At 34.8% G+C, this 22,229-nt stretch overlaps 1 protein-coding gene across 4 annotated transcripts in view; it reads right to left on the bottom strand.

Moving 5' to 3' along the window:
* Positions 1-22,229, bottom strand: part of VPS13A (vacuolar protein sorting 13 homolog A) — a 247,441-nt gene that overhangs the window by 51,113 nt on the left and 174,099 nt on the right. For all 4 annotated transcript variants that reach the window (XM_050761071.1, XM_050761072.1, XM_050761075.1 and 1 more), the window contains exons 52-60: positions 21,742-21,875; positions 15,201-15,330; positions 12,991-13,223; positions 9,618-9,771; positions 8,660-8,806; positions 8,068-8,149; positions 7,111-7,180; positions 5,881-5,986; positions 917-1,030 (exon numbers count right to left, since the gene is read on the bottom strand). In XM_050761071.1, the coding sequence (XP_050617028.1) occupies positions 917-1,030; positions 5,881-5,986; positions 7,111-7,180; positions 8,068-8,149; positions 8,660-8,806; positions 9,618-9,771; positions 12,991-13,223; positions 15,201-15,330; positions 21,742-21,875 (1,170 nt within the window). The remainder of the gene's footprint in view (positions 1-916; positions 1,031-5,880; positions 5,987-7,110; positions 7,181-8,067; positions 8,150-8,659; positions 8,807-9,617; positions 9,772-12,990; positions 13,224-15,200; positions 15,331-21,741; positions 21,876-22,229) is intronic.

Here is a 22,229-nt window from a genome sequence, read left to right as displayed (position 1 = left end):
TGTTGAAAATGATGCAAATACATATGGTCCCAACTTATGATGGGGACCATATGTATATGAATTATGTCTGACTTATGATTTTTCAAGTTTACAATGCTGTAAAAGCAATACACCTTCAGTGGAAACTGCACTTTGAATTTTGATTCAAAATTCTTTATAATAACTTTATTAGAAAATAGGTTTTGTGTTAGATGACTGTGCCCAGTTGTTTTGAGCATGTGTAAGAGGCTAGGCTAAGCTTTAATGTTCAGTAGGTTAGGTGTATTAAATGCATTTCTGACTTAAAAGATTTTCAACTTATGATGGTTTTACTGAGACGTAACTCTGTCATAAGTTGAAAGGCATTTGTATTTCCAAAAGTGTATGTTTCAATTATTTCACAAGTTAATAGCCAGTTAAAAAACACTTCTGTATTGTATTGCACATACATATATTAACCATATATGTCGAGTATATGCAATACTCTTATTGTATTGCATATACTCGACATATATGGTTAATAATTTTCTTCAATTATTTGTATAATTAGCTTATAGGAATTTTGCATTAAAAACTAACTTAGATTTGATACCATTCCATCTTCAGTTCTTAGGGCTGCTTTATAAATTACTTTAAAACTAATACACAAATCATCATATGCAAAATTTTGAAAACTGTCACCTAACAGCTTAACAGAAAATCAAGGTAAAATAATGTTAGGTCAAATTATAAACATAAATACATGCTGTAGGTGACTCCACATGATAAAAAATTATTTAAAAATAAATAAAAATGTAAAAGGGTAATTCCTTTGTTACTTAATTAGTTTAATTGTAGATTTACCGATTTTATGTGTTACTAAAGAACACAATATAAATGCTACATCAATTTGCTATTACCTAGATTATCAAGGACAATAAAAACGACTTTCTCCTACCTTGAGAGGAGATATATGAAAATATTCATAGAGGCTGACTTGTGATTGATCTACTAATGAGGCTGTTTTATATTCTTCTTTGAAAGCTTCTATATCTTTATGAAAAAGCTCAACCTATAAAAGGAACACAAAATACTAAAACTAAATGGAACTACCTGCATGAGATATTTAAGAAAATAGCAGACACACTGCCAAAACTCTTCTATAAGATCTAGACTCACTTAACATTGCTTATGATTGCCTTAGAAGGGAAAGTAACATCTCTATCATTAGGACAGTTCTGTCTGCCACTGACAAACTGACAAGCATTATCTTCTATATTTCTACCCAAACCATTAAGACACTAAGCTTTTCTCCATGTGACTATAAATCTTATCCCAAAATGACACTAATCCATACCATCAACACTCTCTTGGGTATATTCGTTTTTTTAAACATAATCATACAGTCGACTTGTATTTTGTAGTCTACTTGTAATTGCTTTAATGCAACCTACACAGACCAGTAATATAATAAAATAAAGAAGGTGTTGAAAATAATTTTGTATTAATTGATTAGTGGTTTCATTATTGATATTCATCAGTACTTCTCTATATGCTCAGACTGAAGTAACTTCAATGTGTTGAAAAATGGGCTCCCAGATTATTTTAACATATTCATAAAAACATAAAAACGATAGCCTTATTAAAAGTATATTTGGAAATCAATTTCTGAGATGACAGTATGGGAAGCTCTCCAAACCAGCACCCCAGCTAAATTGATAAAATTTAAACAACAACAACAACAGCAGCAGCAGCAACAAATTTAAGGCCTCTAGGAATGGTTGCAAGGTCATAAGCAAATGAAGAAACATCTATTTAAGAAAACCTAAAAAATTTGGTAAGAAAAGTGAACCTGTGGTATTTTAACAAAGGCCATTCCCTCTGTCCCCTCTCCCAGACTAATGAGCCAGAATTCTACTCTAGACTACTATACCCAAGAACACAGAGCTCCTTTTTGGCCCAGTTGTCAATTGGAGGATTTTCTTCCTGGGAAGAACAGGATGTCAGCATTTTTCATCCTGTTCCCAGCTACCTGCTGCTGAGGTTAAGTTATGGTTGAGTGCAATTGTGAGGTGGGGGCTTCCTTTATGGTTTTTTGTTTGTTTTGTTTTGTTTTGAGACGGAGTTTCGCTCTGTCACCCAGGCTGGAAATGCAGTGGCACGATCTCAGCTCACTGCAACTTGAGCCTCCTGGGTTCAAGCAATTCTCCTGCCTCAGCCTCCTGAGTAGCTGGGATTACAGGCACCTGCCACCACGTCTGGTTAATTTTTGTATTTTTAGTAGAGATGGGGTTTCACTATGTTGCCGGGGTGGTCTCGAACTCCTGACCTCAAGCGATCTGCCTGCCTTGGCCTCCCGAAGTGCTGGGATTACAGGCGTGAGCCACCGCACCTGGCGGGGCTTCCTTTCTCTGTCCAGCCTCTGTGCATGGTAAAAAAGCTCTGCCTTGGGTACAGAACCACTGAGAATACTAGAGTTGTGATCACCCTTGCCCAGGCCTGTAACGTGCTGGTTCCATGCTAGCCGAGGCAGGCTGAGATCATCTCAGTCCGCTGCTCCTCTTACCCCACCACACATAGTGCTCAGCTCCTAAACTGGGGTGTTACTCAAATAGAAGGGTGTCACAACTGTCCCCACCGCCAGCTTCAGAGGCCTGGGTTAGAGGTTTTTGCTGATGCGGAAAGTAGGTTTTAAAACAGATCACTATTAATCTCTTCCCAAAGGAACTAATTTCATTTATAACACAGAGTGCAGTTCGAGCCTAAGGGTGCTCTCAGAAACAGCCGATGTGGTGAAAGACAACTAAAAGGAAAGTCATTGATTTATAGAAGATACTGGCTAATCTGTAGACCTACTAGTTTGCAGGAGAAAATCAGAGAAAGTGACAAATAGAAGGGGTTTTCCTGGAGTCAGAATGAAAAACACAGAAACATGGTGAAACCCTGTCTCTACTAAAATTACAAAAATTAGCTGGGCATGGTGGCACATGTCTGTAATCCCAGCTACTTGGGAGGCTGAAAAACGAGAATTGCATGAACCCAGGAGGCGGAGGTTGTAGTGAGCTGAGATTGCTTTTGCAGCACTGCACTCCAGCCTGGGCAATAGAGCGAGACTAGGTCTCAAAAAAAAAAAAAAAAAAATCAATTAATGTAATAAAACATATCAATAGAAAACCCAAAAATTGTACAATCATCTCCATAGATGCAGAAAAAAGAACAACAAAATATATAATCATGATTTAAAAAACACTCAACCAACTAAGAAAAGAACTTCCTGAACCTGAAAAAGGATGTCTAAGAAAAACCCAGGGTCAACATCATACTGAAAGACTGAAAATTTACCCTCTAAGATCAGAGGCAAAACAAGAATGTCTGCTCTTGGCATTTCTGTTCAACGTGTCACCAGTTTCTAGCCACAACAACTACCGAAGAAGAAGAAACAAAGGCATTCAGATCAGACAGAATGAAGTAAAACTACCTCTCCTCTGAGATGACATGATCTTACGTATAGAAATCCCAAAAGAATATACGGAACAACAATTAGAGCTAACAATTCAGTATGGTTGCAAAATACAAGATCAATATAAAAAAACAACTGTATTTTTATACAGTAGCAATAAACAATCCAAAAATGGAATTAAAAAATCAATTTTATTCATAATACTATAAGAAGAATATAATACATAGGAATAAATTTAACGAAAAAAGTGTAAAACTTATACTCTGAAAAAAAAATTAAAAATCTACATAAATGGATAAACATGTCCTGTTCAAGGACTGAAAGACCTAATACTGTTAGGATGGCAATACTTCCCAAATTGATTTACAGATTCAGTGCAGTCTCTATCAGATGTCCAGCTGACTTCTTTGAAGAACCTGACAAGTTGATTCTAAAATTCATATGAAATTCCAAAGGACTCAGAACAGCCAAACCCATCTTGAAAAAGAAGGACAAAGTAGGAAGATTCATATGTCCCAATTTCAAAACTTAATACAAAACGATAACTAAGACAGTGTGCAGTGCACAAGGACAGATGCATAGATCGATGGAATAAAATCATGTGTGTATTCTTAACTGATTTTCAACTAGGGTGTCAAGACCATTCAAAGAACAAATAGTCTTTTAAAGAAATGGTAATAGGACAACTGGATAGCGACATGCCAAAGAATAATTCGGATCCTTATACATCATATACAAAAATGAGCTCAAAATTGATCAAAGACCTAATCATAAGAGCTAGATCTTTAAAACTCTTAAAACGTTAAGACTAAATATTCCTGAACTTGGATTTAGCTAAGGATTCTTAGAAACAACACCAAAAGCATGAGCAACAAAAGAAAAAATAATTTGAACTCCATTAACTTTAACTTTTGGTCCTCAATAGACAACATCAAGAAAGTGAAAAAGCAACACAGAGAATGAGAAAAAATATTTGAAAATTATATATCTGATAAGAGATCTGTATCGAGAATATACAAAGAACTTTTATAATAAAAAAGACAACCCATTAAATAATAAGCAAAGGATCTGAATGGACATTTCTCCACAGAAGATATGCAAATTAACTAATCAACATATTAAAGATAATCAACATATCAAAGATGCTCAACTTCATTAGTCATCAGGTAATTACATGTCAAAACCACAGTGAAAAACTATTTCACATTCACCCACTATGATTGCTAGAATCAAAGACAGATAATAACAAGTGTTGGAGATAATATGGAAAAATCAGACCCCTTATACGCTCTGGTAAGAATGTAAAATGGTAGAGGCACTTTACACAACTGTCTAACAGTCCCAAATGATTAAATATAAGGTTACTATGTGATTGAGCAATTCCACTCTTAATAAATTTTATTTCTTTTGGCTATATACCTAGGAGTGGAATTGCTTAATCACATGGTGATTAAGTTTAAATAAAGTTTCATTTAAGACTTTAGAGTTTTTGTCCAATAAAAACTTGTACACAAGTATTCATTACATTATCCATAATAGCCAAAATGTGTAAACAAACAACCCAAATGTCCATTAACAGATAAATGGATAAACAAAAAGTGGCCCATCCACTTTTTGATATAAAAAAAGTGATATAACGGAGTATCACTTGACCATAAAAAGGAATGAAGTACTGATATATGCTACAACACAGGTGAACCTTGAAAGTATTATGCTAAGTCAAAGAAGCCCTTCACAAAAGACTACACAGTGTATGACTCTATTTGTATGAAATATTCAGAACAGGCAAACCTACAGACACAAAGTGTATCAGTGGCTGCATAGGCAGTTACTTTTGGGGATGATGAAAATGTTCCGTAATTGGAGAGCGATGATGATTGTACAACTTTGTGAATATATTAAAAGTCATTGAACCCTATCCTTTAAATGGGTGAAATGTATGGTATGTGATCTACACCTCAATAAACTCTTATTAATTTGCTCTTTCTCCACCCATGAATCTATGAGGGCAAGTAAAAAAGAGACTATATCTGACCTACTTTATAACTATGATTTTATGGTCTTCCAGTCACCAAGATGATACCACCTTTTAATTTTCCTATCTTTTCGCCCATTAAATATCCTGGACATACCCTAAATTTCTAAATTATTAATGAAAGTGAAAGCAAAGCCAAAGTAATCCAGGAAAATAAAAGAGGAAAAAAGTGATGTGAACATAATAAATTATCCTTTTCTACCTGGTATTCACCCCAAGCCTTTCCTTCTGTTTGCTGATTTTCTGTCATCAGAAAATAAGATTTCTAAAAAGGTATGTACCACAAGAGAGTAATAAAATTTGTTTAACTGTATTTTTTAAATGGGACAAAATCATTTTAATGTCTTTAAAAATTTATAATAACCTTTTTTTTTAAAGTTCTCCTTCCCTAATCCTTTCCATCAAATGTTATTATTTTAAGTCTTACCTCTGTATTTTCAGTTACCTCAGCTTCTGTCATAAGGTCTGTTAAAGCATAGATAAACCCAAGATCTAACCTGAGATCCATTTCTTGAATCAATACTTTGAAATACCTATATTACAAAGAAGAAAAGATGTTTTAAAAATCATCAATTAACAACTGTATTACAAAAATTAGATGAGAAAAAAATATGAGATCAATATTACAACTCTGAAACTTAGGACTACTTAGTTGACTAAATTTTAAAAAATCATGGAACACTGTTAATAACAGCAACAAAGTCAAAATATGAAAATGGCCATAAAGAGGAAATGGATAAGTAAACTGCCATACGGAGTCATAAAACAGAATATTACACATTAGTGATAATGAATAAACTATGGCTACATACAACAAAATGAATAAATTTTAATAAAAATGTTGAATGAACAAAAGCAAGTCCCAACATTTATTTCCAGTCTGAAACAATTTTCTAAAAATTAAAAAATTAAAACTAAAAGGCATAATGTTTAGGTACACATGCACAATAAAACTATATTTTAAACAGCAAGGAAATAGAGTTTATCTTGATGATAAGGAAGGGGAAACTAGATAGACATTATTACATAGATGTTTCAGTCCATCCTCCATTTCTTGGAATGGGTAGTGAGTGAAGATGAAAATATTATTGTTTTTCTTTTTCAAAACAATATATGATTATAGACAACCGCAAACAAAAAACAAATACATATACAAGAGAATAAATATTCAAAATCCAGAAACGACGACTGGAAATACCTAGATGCATTTCATCCAGAGCCCCCCCTCCTTTTTTTTTTTTTTTGAGACAGTCTCGTTCTGTCACCCAGGCTGGAGTGCAGTGGTACGATCTCAGCTCACTGCAACATCTGCCTCCTGAGTTCAAGCGATTCTTGTGCCTCAGCCTCCTGAGTAGTTGGGACTCCAGGCACGTGCCACCACACCTGGCTAATTTTTGTATTTCTAGTAGAGATGGGGTTTCACTGTGTTGGCCAGGCTGGTCTCGAACTCCTGACCTCAAGTGATCCGCCCGTCTAGGTCTCCCAAAGTGCTGGGATTACAGGCGTGAGCCACAACATTATAATAGATTTTTTTATTTGACCTTTATAATTAATATGCTTAAATCTTTGACTTGTCTTACATTTAAAGAGTATAAACAATTCATATATTTAAATCAAACATTAAATAAATATACAAGAAATGTATTAAGACACTTACTTAATACGTGATATCTGGGAATGTCCTGCAGATCTCATGACAATACTGACATCTGTAAAGGGCTTTGGTGCTGTAAAGGTTATAAACATAATTTCTCCCGTGATGCTTTAAGTAAAAAGTAGGCATTTTCTTCCAATATACACCACAATGGAAAATCATTTACTAAATAATAAATATCAGTTAAAATTACTGATATTGGCAAGATCTATTACAATCTTAATTTCAGACTCCAGCATTGTTTTTAAAACTATCTATAGTCACTCTGAAGATAACTAATTCTACAATTAGCGGTTTAGAAGTATGCATTAGAATCACCAGGGAAACTGTGAAAACAGATTCTGGGGACTTGCTCCGGACCTCTAGGTGGAAGGGCTTAGGCATTATACTGGCCAAAAAGCTTTTGAGCGAGTTATAAAGAGTATTCCCCGCGAGATACTTTAGAGGTAGTGGTGTGGGGTGGAGGTAGGAAAGCAAGGGGAGAAGCAAGTTAAGTAGGGTGGTGAGGAGGGAAGAGAAAGTAGGGGGAAGAGGGATATGCAGGAAAGAAGAAAGGCAAAGGGAAAGAAAAGGGTAGAAAGGACTTGTCAGTTATTCTTATTTGGAGAACATAGGACAGTTTCTGCTGTTAGAAAACACTCTAGATTTGAACTTCCTTATTGTTCATTCAAAGGTTTTAAAGGATTTTACATCACAGGTTTACAGATTATCTGCTTTTTAAATTAACGTTTCTAAAAATTTCAATATATGTTTCTAATGAATCTTTTCTTCAAGATTTACTCAAAATCTTATCAAAGTTAGTTGTGTACAGTACTTGCTGGTCCTTTTTCAAGCAGTTTAATTTTCCAATGATCCTATAAAAATTAAACCCAAGAATGGTTTCACTTCATATTTTTATAGTAAAGTAAATCAAACAGCTAATACAACTGCTTTTATGGAAATCTAAAAATAAAAACAAACCTGAATCCATGGTGACCGACTTTGGAGGTTTAACAGGATAAAACACAAAGGGAAATACAGCACCATGTATCTGATTTTGGATCTAAGAAAATAAAAACATGTCAGTATATTAATATGTCAATTATACAACCTGACCAGAATAACAGGATTTAAAAAATAAAAAGAATCACAAAGTCTACCTAGCCCTGGCCAAGCGCGGTGGCTCATGCCTGTAATTCCAGCACTTCGGGAGGCCGAGGCGGGTGGATCATCTGGGGTCAGGAGTTTGAGACCAGCCTGGCCCACATGGTGAAACCCCATCTCTACTAAAAATACAAAAATTAGGCAGCCGTGGTGGCGCACACCTGTAATCCCAGCTACTCAGGAGGCTGAGGCAGGAGAACTGCTTGAACCTGGCAGGCAGAGTTTGCAGTGAGCTGAGATTCTGCCACTGCACTCTAGCCTGGGCAACAGAGGGAGACTGTCTCAAAAAAAAAAAGTCTAGCACAACACTGAAACTGAATACTAGATAAAGCAGACTGTGGGAATAGATCTGGTTTCTCATTGTGTTCCTTTAGAATACAATTTTGCCTATATTTCCAGAAAGACTTGCCTGTATTCTGTAGATTTGAATTCTAAATGATGATTGATGTGCAGATGTGTTATATTCCACTTTTAATGCTGGAAGATAATTTCTTCGTAGAGCTATTACACGTGGCTGCAGAATTTTCATGTTATGACCAGTAGGTGTTAAGCGAACCTGAAAAATATATCCCCCCAAGTGAAAACATTAATTTATCTATAAATGACTACAATTAGAAATTCATACCAAAAACTCACAGTAAGCTAAATCTTTGTATTGGTTTAGACTTAGATCTTAATAACCCATGTCCATAAAATTCACATATTCATGTAATTCTTACAATGCTTCGCTGTATCACTTTTTACATAAATGTACTAAAATTTATACAATAAAAATGAATAAAGGAAAAATAAAATACTTAAAGAAAGTACATTGAAAAAACAAAACATTTTTAAGTTTCCTGCTAACCCAAAGAGCAGACCATTAGCATCTAGCATCTTAAAAGAATGTTTTCTTTTCTTTTTTTTTTTTTTGAGACAGAGTCTTGCTGTGTCACCCAGGCTGGAGCGCAGTGGGGCCATCTCAGTTCACTGCAACCTCCGCCTCCCGGGTTCAAGGGATTCTCATGCCTCAGCCTCCTGAGTAGCTGGGATTACAGGTGCCTGCCACCATGCCTGGCTAATTTTTGTATTTTTAGTAGAGACAGGGTTTGCCATGTTGGCAAGGCTGGTCTTGAACTCCTGACCTCAAGTAATCTGCCTTCCTTGGTCTCCCAAAATGCTGGGATTACAGGTGTGAGCCACTGCACCCAGCCTGATTTCTTAATATAGATAACCACCTCTTTAAAACATTTTATACAAGGTATGTATGACATGATTGATTATTTTGTTTTATAAGGAAGCCAAACTTCCCTTACATTTCACTAGTGATTCACCAAACTACAACAGACACAAAATTAAAACTTCACATCAGTACTTAAAAATATTACCGGAATGTTAGTGTCCAACTCAATAACCTTATCTTCTGAAGGTGAAGATTCAGTATATTCCTTAAATTCTCTCTCTAACTTCTCAGTGTGCTTTACACTCATTGGCTTCCATCTTGCCTTCTTCTTGGGCTTTGTCTCCCAAACCACATCAGAACTTATATAAGAAAGCAAAGATCATAGTATTTAATACTAACTTATTAACATATTTATTTTAACTGGTGTATTACATGAATTACAATACCTTCAGTAAAATTTTACAATAGCCTCAGTTACAAGTGAGCATGTTACAAATTTAAAAACATGAATTCATTCAACTACTACCTATTAAGCTACTACTCACGCACTATTCTAGGGGTTAGGGCTGTCTGTATCAGTGAACATCTCTGTCATTCTGGAGCTTCATTTTCATTGGGGAATGAAAATGAATAGTAAACAAAATAAATTAGTAAAATTTAATATGTAGGAGGTGAAAATGCTTTTGAAAGAAGAAAATGTAGACAGGGCAAGGGGGATCTGGAGAACTGGAATATGTAAAGTGGTGGGGTCTGCAATATTACAACAGAGTGGCCAACGGGGGACTCACTGAGAAAGTGAGATTTTGGCAACCTTAAAAGAGCTGAGAGAATTATCCAGCAGACAAGAGGAGGAAAACATTTCAGGTAGAGAGGCCTGCTAAAGCAAAGAACCTTAAGCAGGAGGCACACTTGCAGTATATGAAGAAGAGCAAGGAGGCTGGCATGTCAGAAACGCATTAGGAATAGAAAATAAAGTAAGACTTACAGTGGGGGAGCAAATAATGTAAGGCCTTGTAGACCACTGGAAAGACTCTGAGTTTTATTCTGAGTGATATGAGATACCACTGATCGGTTATAAGACAACTAGCAACATAATCTGACTTACATTTTGCTAAGAATATACTCTGTGTTGAAGTGGATGGAAAAAAAAGAGTGGAGTCAAGACTAGAAGCGGGAAAACTTGTTAGTTTACTACAGTAAACCAGATGAAAAATGGTGATGGCCCTGATGAGGCTACTGACAGTGAGATATTAGAAAAGTGGTCACATCTATGTGCCCTTTGAAGGTAGAACTAGCACAGAACTTCTTGATGAACTAGGTCTGGGGTGCAAGATACAGAGAGGAATCAAAGACAATTTCAATATTTTTGGGCTGCATAACTAGAAGGAACTATTTTTGATTAACTCTGATTGGAAAGCAGGTTTTGGTAGAAGGAGAAAATAAAAAGTTTGGTATATACATATGAAGTTTAAGAAGCCTCTTAAATATCTGAACAGAGATTTTGCATGCACAGTTGGATATACGAAGTCTCAAGGTCAGATGACAGGTGACAGAAGACATACATAAGAGAGATATTCTGGGCAGTATTTGAAATCATAAAACTGAAATCCACAAGAGAAAAAGACCAGGCCTAAGAGCCTCAAGGCATTTGGCCAATGTAAGCAGTTGAGGGAAGACAAGGAACCAATGAATGAGACTGGATAGGAAGAAAAACCAAGACAGTGAGGTATTCTGGAAGTCAAGTGAAAGACACTACATCAAGGAGGGCTCTGTGTTAAATGTTATGAGGTAAAGACCGATAATTCTACACTGGATATGGCATTACGGAGGTCACTGATAATGCTGACAAAACCAGTTTCATGGTGTTTTGAAAGCAAAATCCTGTTTGGAGTGGTTAAAGAGGAAAATGGATGAAAAAGAATTGGAGAACACAGGATATGTTAAGTTCCTTTGAAACAGACAGTACATTTGAGGAGTTTGGTTATAAATGCAAACAAAGAAATGAGCAACAGGTAGCAAGGAAAGTAGGTTCAAGAGAATTTTTTATGTTGAGAGAAGTAACACTGAAACAATTCAGTAGACAGCCAAAAGCTGTTGACTTAGGAGAGATGAAGAAAAGGCCTGCTGGAACAATGTCCTCAGGTAGGTAGGAGGAAATCAAGTACAGTGCAAAAGTAGAGAAAAATCTGTTTAAACGGGAGCACATATATCTACTGCAAACTGTTGGGAGTATGTCAGTACAGCAAGTAGTATGCAAATGCCAGTAGATAGGAAGCTGTGATACTAGGGGGTGAGATGGGTCTCTGGATGTTTGCTTTTGACTGCTTCAATTTTTTCAGTGAAGTGGGATGCAAGGTAGTAAGCTGAGAGAATGGGGGTTTGAGGGGAGACAAAGTATAAAATAGTTATTTAGGATACAGAGTGTGAATGGAAGAAATCTAGTTGTACTGAAATTAAAATGCTGCAAGGCCTATAGACTTTATTCTGTTTAAATATTTAAGTTGTTTAATTTTATTTAAGCATTCTATTTGTTCATTCCTTATAGAACTTATATTCATTTAATAAATAGAAAGGTAGAGACCACATATTATTCATCTTTGCATTAACATCACTTAGCTTAGAAGATAACACATAATAGGTCTAAAGGTCTTAAAAATCTATGGTGTATTTTATCTATTTAAATAGTAAAAACATTTTTTGAGAATAAAAATCCTTAAGAAAATAGATTTTAATATTCCTTTTAAGATGGCATTGATTAGATTCAATAAGAGGTCAGGGGCACATATAGATTAATGTACACAGAAAACTAAATTTACATCTGTATCATATACGTTTATATATATTCAAGAATTTAACTCAAGTAAAGGATTAAAATTACATTATCCTGGTTATATAGAAGAAATATTCTCACATTAAGCACTAATATATGTAAATTAATTTAAACTTAACTGTTTATGAATAGGAATAATAAGGACATAAGGGAGAGACAAAAGATTTAATGGTGATGTCTTATATGAGAAATGATAAATACAGTGATTATTATTAGATCTTAAAGTGCCAAGGTCAAATTAGAAAGTGATTGTCTTTATGTTAATCCTCCAAAAGCTACAGCATATGTACCCTGAACTGTGCTGGATGGTAATGGAAAATGAACTAAGCATTTTGTATGATATGCAAAACATACTTTTGGTAAGTTGAATAAATATAACTTTTTAGATAAGTGGAAGGATTAACATAAGGAGTTTATAAATTTGATTTCTGCCATATCTTTATTTCAAAAGGCAAAACATTCCCTCAAGCACAGTTAAAATTAGCATTACCACAGTGTCAATGAATAGTCAAAGCACAAAACTGAAACGAAATCATTTTAGATTTTACAACAACAGTTGATGGGTGCAGCACGCCAACATGGCACAAATATACATATGTAACAAACCTGCACGTTATGCTCATGTACCCTAGAACTTAAAGTATAATAATAAAAAAAATAACAATAAAAAAAAAAGATTTTACAACAACAATTTCTTAACAATTAGAAACTGATCATTTAAATGTATCCAAAATTTAATGCATCTAACCTTGTGATGCCTATATAGGCTACTTCTTGCTTCGTGTAATTGTTGACAAGAGAAATTCCAACATCTTGTAATGCCACTGCAATTTCTTGCTCTGCTAACTCTGCTTTCTCACTTTCATATGTTACTTTAAATACCTTTGGATCTTCAGTGAATAAAATAATGCGTTGTAAACCTTCAAAGAATGAAACTAAATAAATAGTCTTTTTCCCCAAATCTATAGGCATCATCATATCCTAGAACAAAACCACCAAAAAACAAAAACAAAAAATTAGAATTTGGTCCCAAAGAACATGAAATTTAGATTTTACATTTATAAAATGAGACTATTAATGGCACCTACTTCATGGGGTTAGTGGCAACTAAGTGAATTAATATTTGTAGAATACTTGCAAATTTACATTACTGAAATCATTTGATGTTATCTGATATAAAGTTATTACTCATAAAACAGGCCAGTTGTTTATTTTTTAAATTTAAACATTTTAATAAAATTGAATCTTCCCGTGTAGGCTAATCAGTAACACAAAGTATTTTTTTCTGCTTTATTCTAAGACTACAGCAATTCTAAGACTAAGAATACAGATATGTATTAAAAGTTGTTTCAGTCTGAAATTCACATTTCCTTTCATAGCTGAATCAAACAGGATAAAAAAAATCTTATTTCTCAATTGCATATTCTACAAAGCATGTATATTCATCATGAGGCTATTTCTGCAGGAATCTCACATAAATGTGCTGATATCAGGGTTCTGAGGGTCAATGACACGATAAACATAGCAAATTGTCATAATTAATATTCAGCCATTAATTTCTAGTTAATATTCTGATTTTCAGAAAATTTTACTGTATAGCATACATTCACGTTACAATATACAGAAATTAAAAACTGTGAGTTGTTACCATAAAATAATTATCTAGGTATACTTACGTTACTTATAATACTTTCTAAGTATATATATGTATATCACTAAAACCACACTGAGAATCAAGAAAACTAACTTATTTCACTAGTCTTTCTAGTATTTTACAGTGAATGTCTGATTTATCTTTATAAGCTTCAAACTATCACTATGATATAAATATGCAAAGTACTAATCAATAGATGAAATGAATAAGACTATTTTTATATCAAAGTACAATTTTTTTTCCTGAATAAATCTAATAGTCATGAATTTTTAAAACTTAAAGTTAGGCCACTTATAGGCAATCCTCTTAAATACAATGTAAACAATACCCACACCAGACTCCTCAACAGCAGCACTGAAAGACAATGAGAAAATACCACCTACTGATAGGCAGGAAGAAAAAATCACTAGTGGTGAGGAAAAAAAAAAAATCAGGAGTCAAATTAAGATGAATTTTGAAGGACAAAAAACTTTAAAAAATGTTCTGGAAGTATTTAAAATGTTACTGGAAAATAGATGCGCATAACATGATCATCATAGCTTGCCACCCAGAAATAAATTTGTTTTAGTTCACTCAGTGGATCCTTAAATGTTCCTTCTAGAAGCTAAATCTACCTAGTATGATTGTCAAGGCAGAGAACATATTTGCTTTTCAGGTGAATGCTGAAAGCACTTCTCTAAACACAACTTTACTCTTTATAACACAGTAGAAGCAAATGATGTAAACAAAATAAGACTATTTCTGTTTTGAAACATTTTTGGTTAAGTCAATACTTAAATACTATTTTGAAGATTTTTGGCAGCTTTTTAGAAGCGTGGCCACAAACAGTCCTTAAAACTAGGAAGGCTGAAAATCAAATACCATTTTTTTTTTTTTTTTTTTTGAGATGGAGTCTCGTTCTGTCACCAGGCTGGAGTGCAGTGGTGCAACCTTGGCTCACTGCAACCTCCGCCTCCAGGGTTCAACTGATTCTTCTGCCTCAGCCTCCTTAGTAGTTGGGACTACAGGCACCTGCTACCATACCCAGTTAATTTTTGTATTTTTAGTAGAGATGGGGTTTTACCATGTTGGCCAGGCTGGTCACAAACTCCTGACCTGGTGATCTGCTTGCCTTGGCCTCCCAAAGTTAATTTTTGTATTTTTAGGAGAGACAGGGTTTCACCATATTGGCCAGGCTGATCTCGAACTCATGGTTCACCTCGGCCTCCCCAAAGTGCTGAGATTACAGGCGTGAGCCACCACGCCCAGCCCAAATACCTTTTTTAAAAAAGGTTGCTGGGAACCCATAATAACCCAATACTTACATCCTTTTGTGTTACTTCACCATGGCTTTTTCTACATCTCCACTTCAGCCTTCTAGAGCCCACTGGATCAGCCCATGTATAAAACACTGCTTTTCCAGGAGGGAGGGAATCTTCTATTTCACTGAGAGAACTGACATAAGTCGCAAAAATATGCATTAAATTAAATGCAAGTACATTAATAGATTTTTAAAAACCTAAAATAATACTTAATTCTTAGTTCACTAATTGAGATCTGTGATAGTTTTGATTAAAACAAGGCTGAAATTTTTACCTTATACAATTAAAAAAGGGTTCACTAATGAATATTTCTCATTATTTTCCCACTTAGAAAATACATGTTCTACTTAGGAAATAAAGGTCTTCAAGTCTTTAAAACTGTTTTGTCAATTTTTTAATACCAATTAATTATGGAAAATTATTTCCAACTACTTTACTCTATTTATACCAATTCTAAGAGAATTTAATTGGTAACTCTTTCCTAAGTCTTACTAGAGCAAAAACAAAGTAACTAAATTAGTCTTTAAAATCACAAAACGTGAAATACACATCTAAGAAATTCAACTGACTCAAAAACGATGCTCAGAAAGAAAAAAAAATTAACAAAAGTTATACACCAAACAAGTAATAAAATACAGCTCTTCTGAGCAGAAGAAGGAATTAAATCTGCAGATTAAAAGACTTCACTGGGCCAGGCGCGGTGGCTCACGCCTGTAATCCCACCATTTTGGGAGGCTGAGGCGGGCAGATCACAAGGTCAGGAGATCGAGACCCTCCTGGCTAACACGGTGAAACCCCGTCTCTACTAAAAATAGAAAAAATTAGCCAGGTGTGGTGGCGGGCACCTGTAGTCCCAGATACTCGGGAGGCTGAGGCAGGAGAATGGTGTGAAACCAGAAGGCAGAGCTTGCAGTGAGCCGAGATGGCGCCACTGTACTCCAGCCTGGGCAACAGAGTGAGACTCCGTCTCAGAAAAAAAAAAAAAAAAAGACTTCACTGGGTATCAGACATTAATGAAAACAGTATCATTCTAGACATATATTTGTAAGAAAATGGGGGAAAAAACACCCTAACACATATCTAAGAAAATCACAGTCACTCGCAAGAAAATAAAAATGCCCCTTTCACAGTTCAATGACGTTTAATGTCAAAAAGCAATGGCACACTATCTACACAATTTTGAGAAAAATGTTATCACTTAAAATTTTATGTCAAATTGTCATAAATTTGTAAGAATAAGACATTTCAAACAAGCAATAGCATAACACTACCCACAAATCTTTACTAAAAAAAAAAAAACTCAAGACTTTTTCCAACCAAGCTAGAGACAAACTCAAAATAACATTTTAACAACTAGGATATAGAAATATTGAAGAACCCATAGTGAACAACTAAACCAGTTTAAGAAAGTCTTTTTTTGTTAAAACATTAAAATCAATGCAAATACCAAAAGGGCCTTGAATCAAATAATACATATTTTGAAAAGCTAACCATTTTATATTAATCTGGTTGAAAAAATCCCAAATTACATTCACAAGAAAGTAAGAATTTGGAAAGAGGTTGAAGAAAAGGTAAAAAAGCATTACAATTTTTTATGGCTAAGCTAGCAGATACTGTTTCAATCTTAAAATTGATTTTAAATGTATCAAAACCTTCAATAACAAAAAAAGGAATTATCCATAACTGAAACAGAATATGTATTTTCAAAAAAATCATTAGAAGAAAATATACTACAAAAAATATGGTAAGGAATTATAAATTAGTTTTTACAATGATTACAAATGGGTTGAAGATCATTATTAGAAGATAAACTGAGCTGGGCACGGTGGCTCATGCCTGTAATCCCAGCACTTTGGGAGGTCGCGGCAGGCGGATCACCTGAGGTCCGGTGTTCGAGACCAGCCAGCCAACACGGCGAAACCCTGTCTCTACTATAAATACGAAAATTAGCCAGGCACAGTGGCGCACACCTGTAATCCCAGCTACTTAGGAGGCTGAGGCAGTAGAATTGCTCAAACCTGGGAGGCAGAGGTTTCAGTGAGCTGAGATCGCACCTCTGCACTCCAGACTGGGCAAAAGGGCAAAATTCCATCTCAGAAAACAAACAAACAAAAAAAGAAGATAAACTGATTCTAAAATTATAAAAGTTGAAATAAAAATTCTGAACAATTAAGTATTATTTAACTGTAGAGCATCTAAATGATGGAATATCATTCATTCAGTAAAAATCATGCTTTGCAGCCTACTTGAGGGTGGAGAGTAAAAGGAGGCTGAGAATCGAAAAACTACCTATTGGGTACCATGCTTATTACCTGGGTAACGAAACAATCTGTATACCAAAACCCCGTGACATGCAATTTACCCACGTAACAAACCTGCACATATATCCCCTGAACCTATAATAAAAGTTAGAAAGAAAAAAAAATTGTGCTTTGAAACAAATTTATATGCTCACAATAGCTGTCAAATATGAGAGATACATAAGGAAGGAAGAAAGGGAGGGAGGGAGAGAACAAAGGAGGAAGGAAAGGAGAGGAAAAGGAATGAACCAAAAGGATTTCAGGGATTAAATGGTCCTCTTTCATATTTTTTTCTCTAGTATTTTTTTAAATAGTAATTTAACAACTACTACTTTTATATGCAGGAAATAATATCTATATTTTTTAAAAAGCCAAGAGACAGAAATGTGGAGGAGAAAACAAAATCACAGTCTTCATTTCTCCATGAAAAAAAAAAATCAAATGTAAATGTGTTGATTAGCAAATAAATTTGGTTTAAAAATACTTAAAACTGCTTTTAATTCACACAAATTTTAATCTGTTTAATTCATTGCAGAGTATTCCTTATGCAAAAATGTACTGGGCTATCTGGGACAGGCAATGAAAATTCCAAGAAAAGGGAAACTAACCATAGTTTAGTAGACTATTAACTATCTGTGTGTACACATCTCAAACTCACAAGAAAATAACACAATGTGATGAATGCTGTAATCTACATACGTAAAGGTGCTATCAAAAACTGGGGTACTTAGATCAAGGTGGCAAGGGAAGGGATCACATAGAATGGCATTTTTCTTTTTTTTTTTTTAAGTTCCAGAATACGTGTACAGAACGTGCAGGCTTGTTACATAGGTAAATGTATTCCATGGTGGTTTGCTGCACCTACCAACCCATCACCTAGGTATTAAGCCCCACATACATTAGCTATTTATCCTGATGCTCTCCCTTCTGCCGTGACCCCAACAGGCCCCAGTGTGTGTTGTTCCCCTCCCTGTGTCCATGTGTTCTCATTGTTCAGCTCCCACTTGTAAGTGGGAATGGTTTTCTGTTCTTGTTGCTGAGGATAATGGCTTCTAGCTCCATCCATATCCCTGCAAAGGAATAATCTCGTTCCTTTTTATGGCTGCATAGTATCCATGGTGTATATGTACAACATTTTCCTTATCCAGTCTATCAGTGATGGGCATTTGGGTTGATTCTATGTCTTTGCTATTGTGAATAGTGCTGCAAGGAACATGTGCGTGCATCTATCTTTATAAGAGAATGATTTCTATTCCTTTGAGTACATACCCAGTAATGGGACTGACTGCTGGGTCAAATGGTATTTCGGATTCTAGGTCTTTGAGGAATCACCACACTGTCGTCCACAATGGTTGAACTAATTTACATTTCCAGCAACAGTGTAAAAGCGTTCCTATTTCTCCACAGCCTTGCCATCATCTGTTGTTTCTTGACTTTTAAATAATTACAGAATGGCATTTTTCTAGCTGAAAGAAACACCTATTCAGGTAAAAACCCACGGAAAGACCTAGAGCACTGAGGAAACAAAAACTTCACTTTGTATAGGGTAAGATTTAGGCCACAGAAAGACAAATTTTTAGAAAGGCAGCCTAGAAGTATATTTTTAAAGAAATGGGTAAAAAAAGAAAAATTTGAAAGAGAGATATGATTATATTTCTTATTTTAGAAAATTCATTCTAGTAGAAAGTGGGAGATTTACTAGAGATAAGACTAGATATATAGAGATAGATCAAAAATCTACTCAAATATAGCTGGGTATGGTGGCACATGCCTGTAAACCCAGCTACTTGGGAGGCTGAGGCACGAAAATCAGTTGAGCTGGAAGGTGGAGGTTCCAGTGAGCCTGGATCACACCACTGCACTCCAGCCTGGGCAATAGACTGAGACAGTGTCTCAAAACAAAACAAAACACAAAACTCTACTCAAATAAAACAAAACAAAACAATACACAAAAAATCTACTCAAATACATAAGAAATGGAGGGTTACTGAACTAGGATAATGACAGCGGAGATTACATAAGAAGGGAATATTTATTTAAAAGTTAAAGTTTAACAAACAAATGGAAACACATCTCATGCTCATGGAGGGGTAGACTCAATATTGTGAAAATGACCATACTGCCATAAGCAATCTACAGATTCAATGCAATTCCCATCAAAATACCATCATCATTCTTCACAGAACTAGAAAAAAAATCCTAAAATTCATATGGAACCATAAAAGGAGCCCTGATAACCAAAGCAGTACTAAGCAAAAAGGACAAACCTGGGGGCATCACATTATACGACTTCAAAGTATACTACAATGCCTATAGTCACCAAAACAGCATGGTACTGCTATAAAAACAGGCATGTAGACCAACGGAACAGAATAGAGAAACCAGAAATAAAGTTAAATACTTAGAGCCAATTATCTTCAACAAAACAAACAAAAACACAAAGTAGGGAAAGGACACCCTATTATAGTGAAGGGACTAGATGTGAAGGGACCAGTCTGGTCAGGGCCTAAGATAGAGTTGACTTAATAGTTTACAGACAAGGCTCATTCTTCATTCTTGTTCTTTTTGTTTCCAGATTCTTTTGTCCAGTCTTCTTTCTGGTACCTTGACTATCTCCTACTCTGGGAGATCATCAAGTGCTAGGATCGTGGGCAAGCCACATGTAGAAGAATAAAATTGGGTTCTCATCTCTCACCTTATACAAAAATCAACTCAAGATGGATCAAAGACTTAAATGTAGGACCTGAAACCATAAAAATTCCAGAAGATAATTTTGGAAAAACTCTTCTAGACATTGGCTTTGGCAAAGCGTTCATGACCAAGAACCCAAAAGCAAATGCAACAAAATAAAAATAGATGGGACCTAATTAAACTAAAAACCTTCTGCACAGCAAAAAAAATAATCAGCAGAGTAAAGAGACAACCCACAGAATGGGAGAATATCTGCAAACTATGCATCTGACAAAGGACTAATATCCAGAATCTATAAGGATCTCAAACAAATCAGCAAGGAAAAAAAAAAAAAAACATACAATAATCCCATCAAAAAGTGGGCTAAGGTCATGAATAGACAATTCTCTAAAGAAGATACACAAATGGCCAACAAACATATATAAAAAAGCTCAGCATCACTAATTATGAGGGAAATGCAAATTAAAACCACAATGAGATACCACCTTACTCCTGCAAGAATGATCATAATTTAAAAAAAAAAAAAAGATGTTGACATGGATGTGGTGAAAAGGGAACACTTTCACACTGCTGGTGGGAAGGTAAACTAGCACAACCACTATGAAAAACAGTATGGAGATTCCTTAAAAAACTAAAAGTAGAACTACCATTTGATCCAGCAATCCCAGTACTGGGTATCCACTCAAAGGAAAAGAAGTTATTATACTAAAAAGACACTTGCACACACATGGTTAGAAACAATTTATCATTTTTATAACGTGGATAATTAAGAAAACAGGCATTCCTCTTTCTTAACATCTTAAATAGATGAGAGAATGCTACCCAAAACGACTTTTAGGTACTTGCTAGTCCAGCCCTGTGGTCTTTACGCAATGTCTGTTTGATTGTAATCATTTTAATCAATGAGAAGAAGTTGTACAGTTAGCAGTGGAAAGAAAGTGTAAGCGCAATGATAAATATGTGCTTGTTGAAAAGTAACAGGTGAAAATACAGAAAGAAAGCAAACAAACTAAATTCAAGACAACCTGGAACTACTAAGTACAGGATCAGAAACTTGCATAAGCTGTAGTAGCACTAAGAAGATATGATATCACAGCAAATTAAAATGAATGATGTTTAAGAGTAGTCCTAAACCACGAAGATTCAATTATAGCCTTTAAGGAAGCAGTCCTTTCCCCCAGACACCTCAACAAGAAGGTACCTGTTTGAAAAAAGAAAATCTGAAATTTTACATATTTACACTATATTGAATAGACAAAATTCAGACTCACAACAAACTCTGACAGTCCTCATCAGAGTCAACAATGAACAAGCTTTTGCCACACTTGCTTCACCTCTTCCATTTTTCTTTCTTTGAAGCATTTCAAAATAAACTGTAGACATCAAGTCAGTTTTACCCCTACATACTTCAAATACATTTTTTAATGGAACATCGTTTTATATAGCTACAATGCTATTATCAGTGTTTATATTCTTAAGAAATTATCATAAAAACCATGCCTCATCATCTAGACTTACACCATCAAGAGTTACTGTATTTGTGATAATCTTACCTTTGATTGTATTGAACAAGTTCATTCTTTGTGTGATTTATTAAGAGGAATGTAGCTGCTCCATCATGATAATCTAAAAATGTAATAACTGTAGAATGCTCAGCCAAATTCACTTCTGCTATAATACCTCCAAGCTAGAAGAAAGAAAAAGAAAACATTTTTAATATAATCATTTTCCCAAGAATATTAACTAATAACATCTAAGAACAGACTACTCATAACTTGATAATTTAATTTTTGGGATGATTGAGAAAACAATTCAGAATTTTGTATTGCATTTCTGGAAATCTATAATCTCAATCACTGTATTACAGACAGATGACATTCCAGATGTGGTATATTCTAGTATTCCAGGCATTCCAACTAACTTTTTATATAACAATTAAATTATCTTAGATCTCTGTTTCCTTTTACAAAAAGAAATGTTTGTTCATTTTTGAGGAAAGAGGAAAAATCAACAGAAGTAATTATTTGATACAAAAAAATAA

This window comes from Macaca thibetana, chromosome 15 (genome assembly GCF_024542745.1).
Source record: "Macaca thibetana thibetana isolate TM-01 chromosome 15, ASM2454274v1, whole genome shotgun sequence".
Lineage (NCBI taxonomy): Eukaryota > Metazoa > Chordata > Mammalia > Primates > Cercopithecidae > Macaca > Macaca thibetana.
Note: the sequence above shows the minus strand (reverse complement) of the source record. Positions and strands in the feature narration are given on the sequence as shown.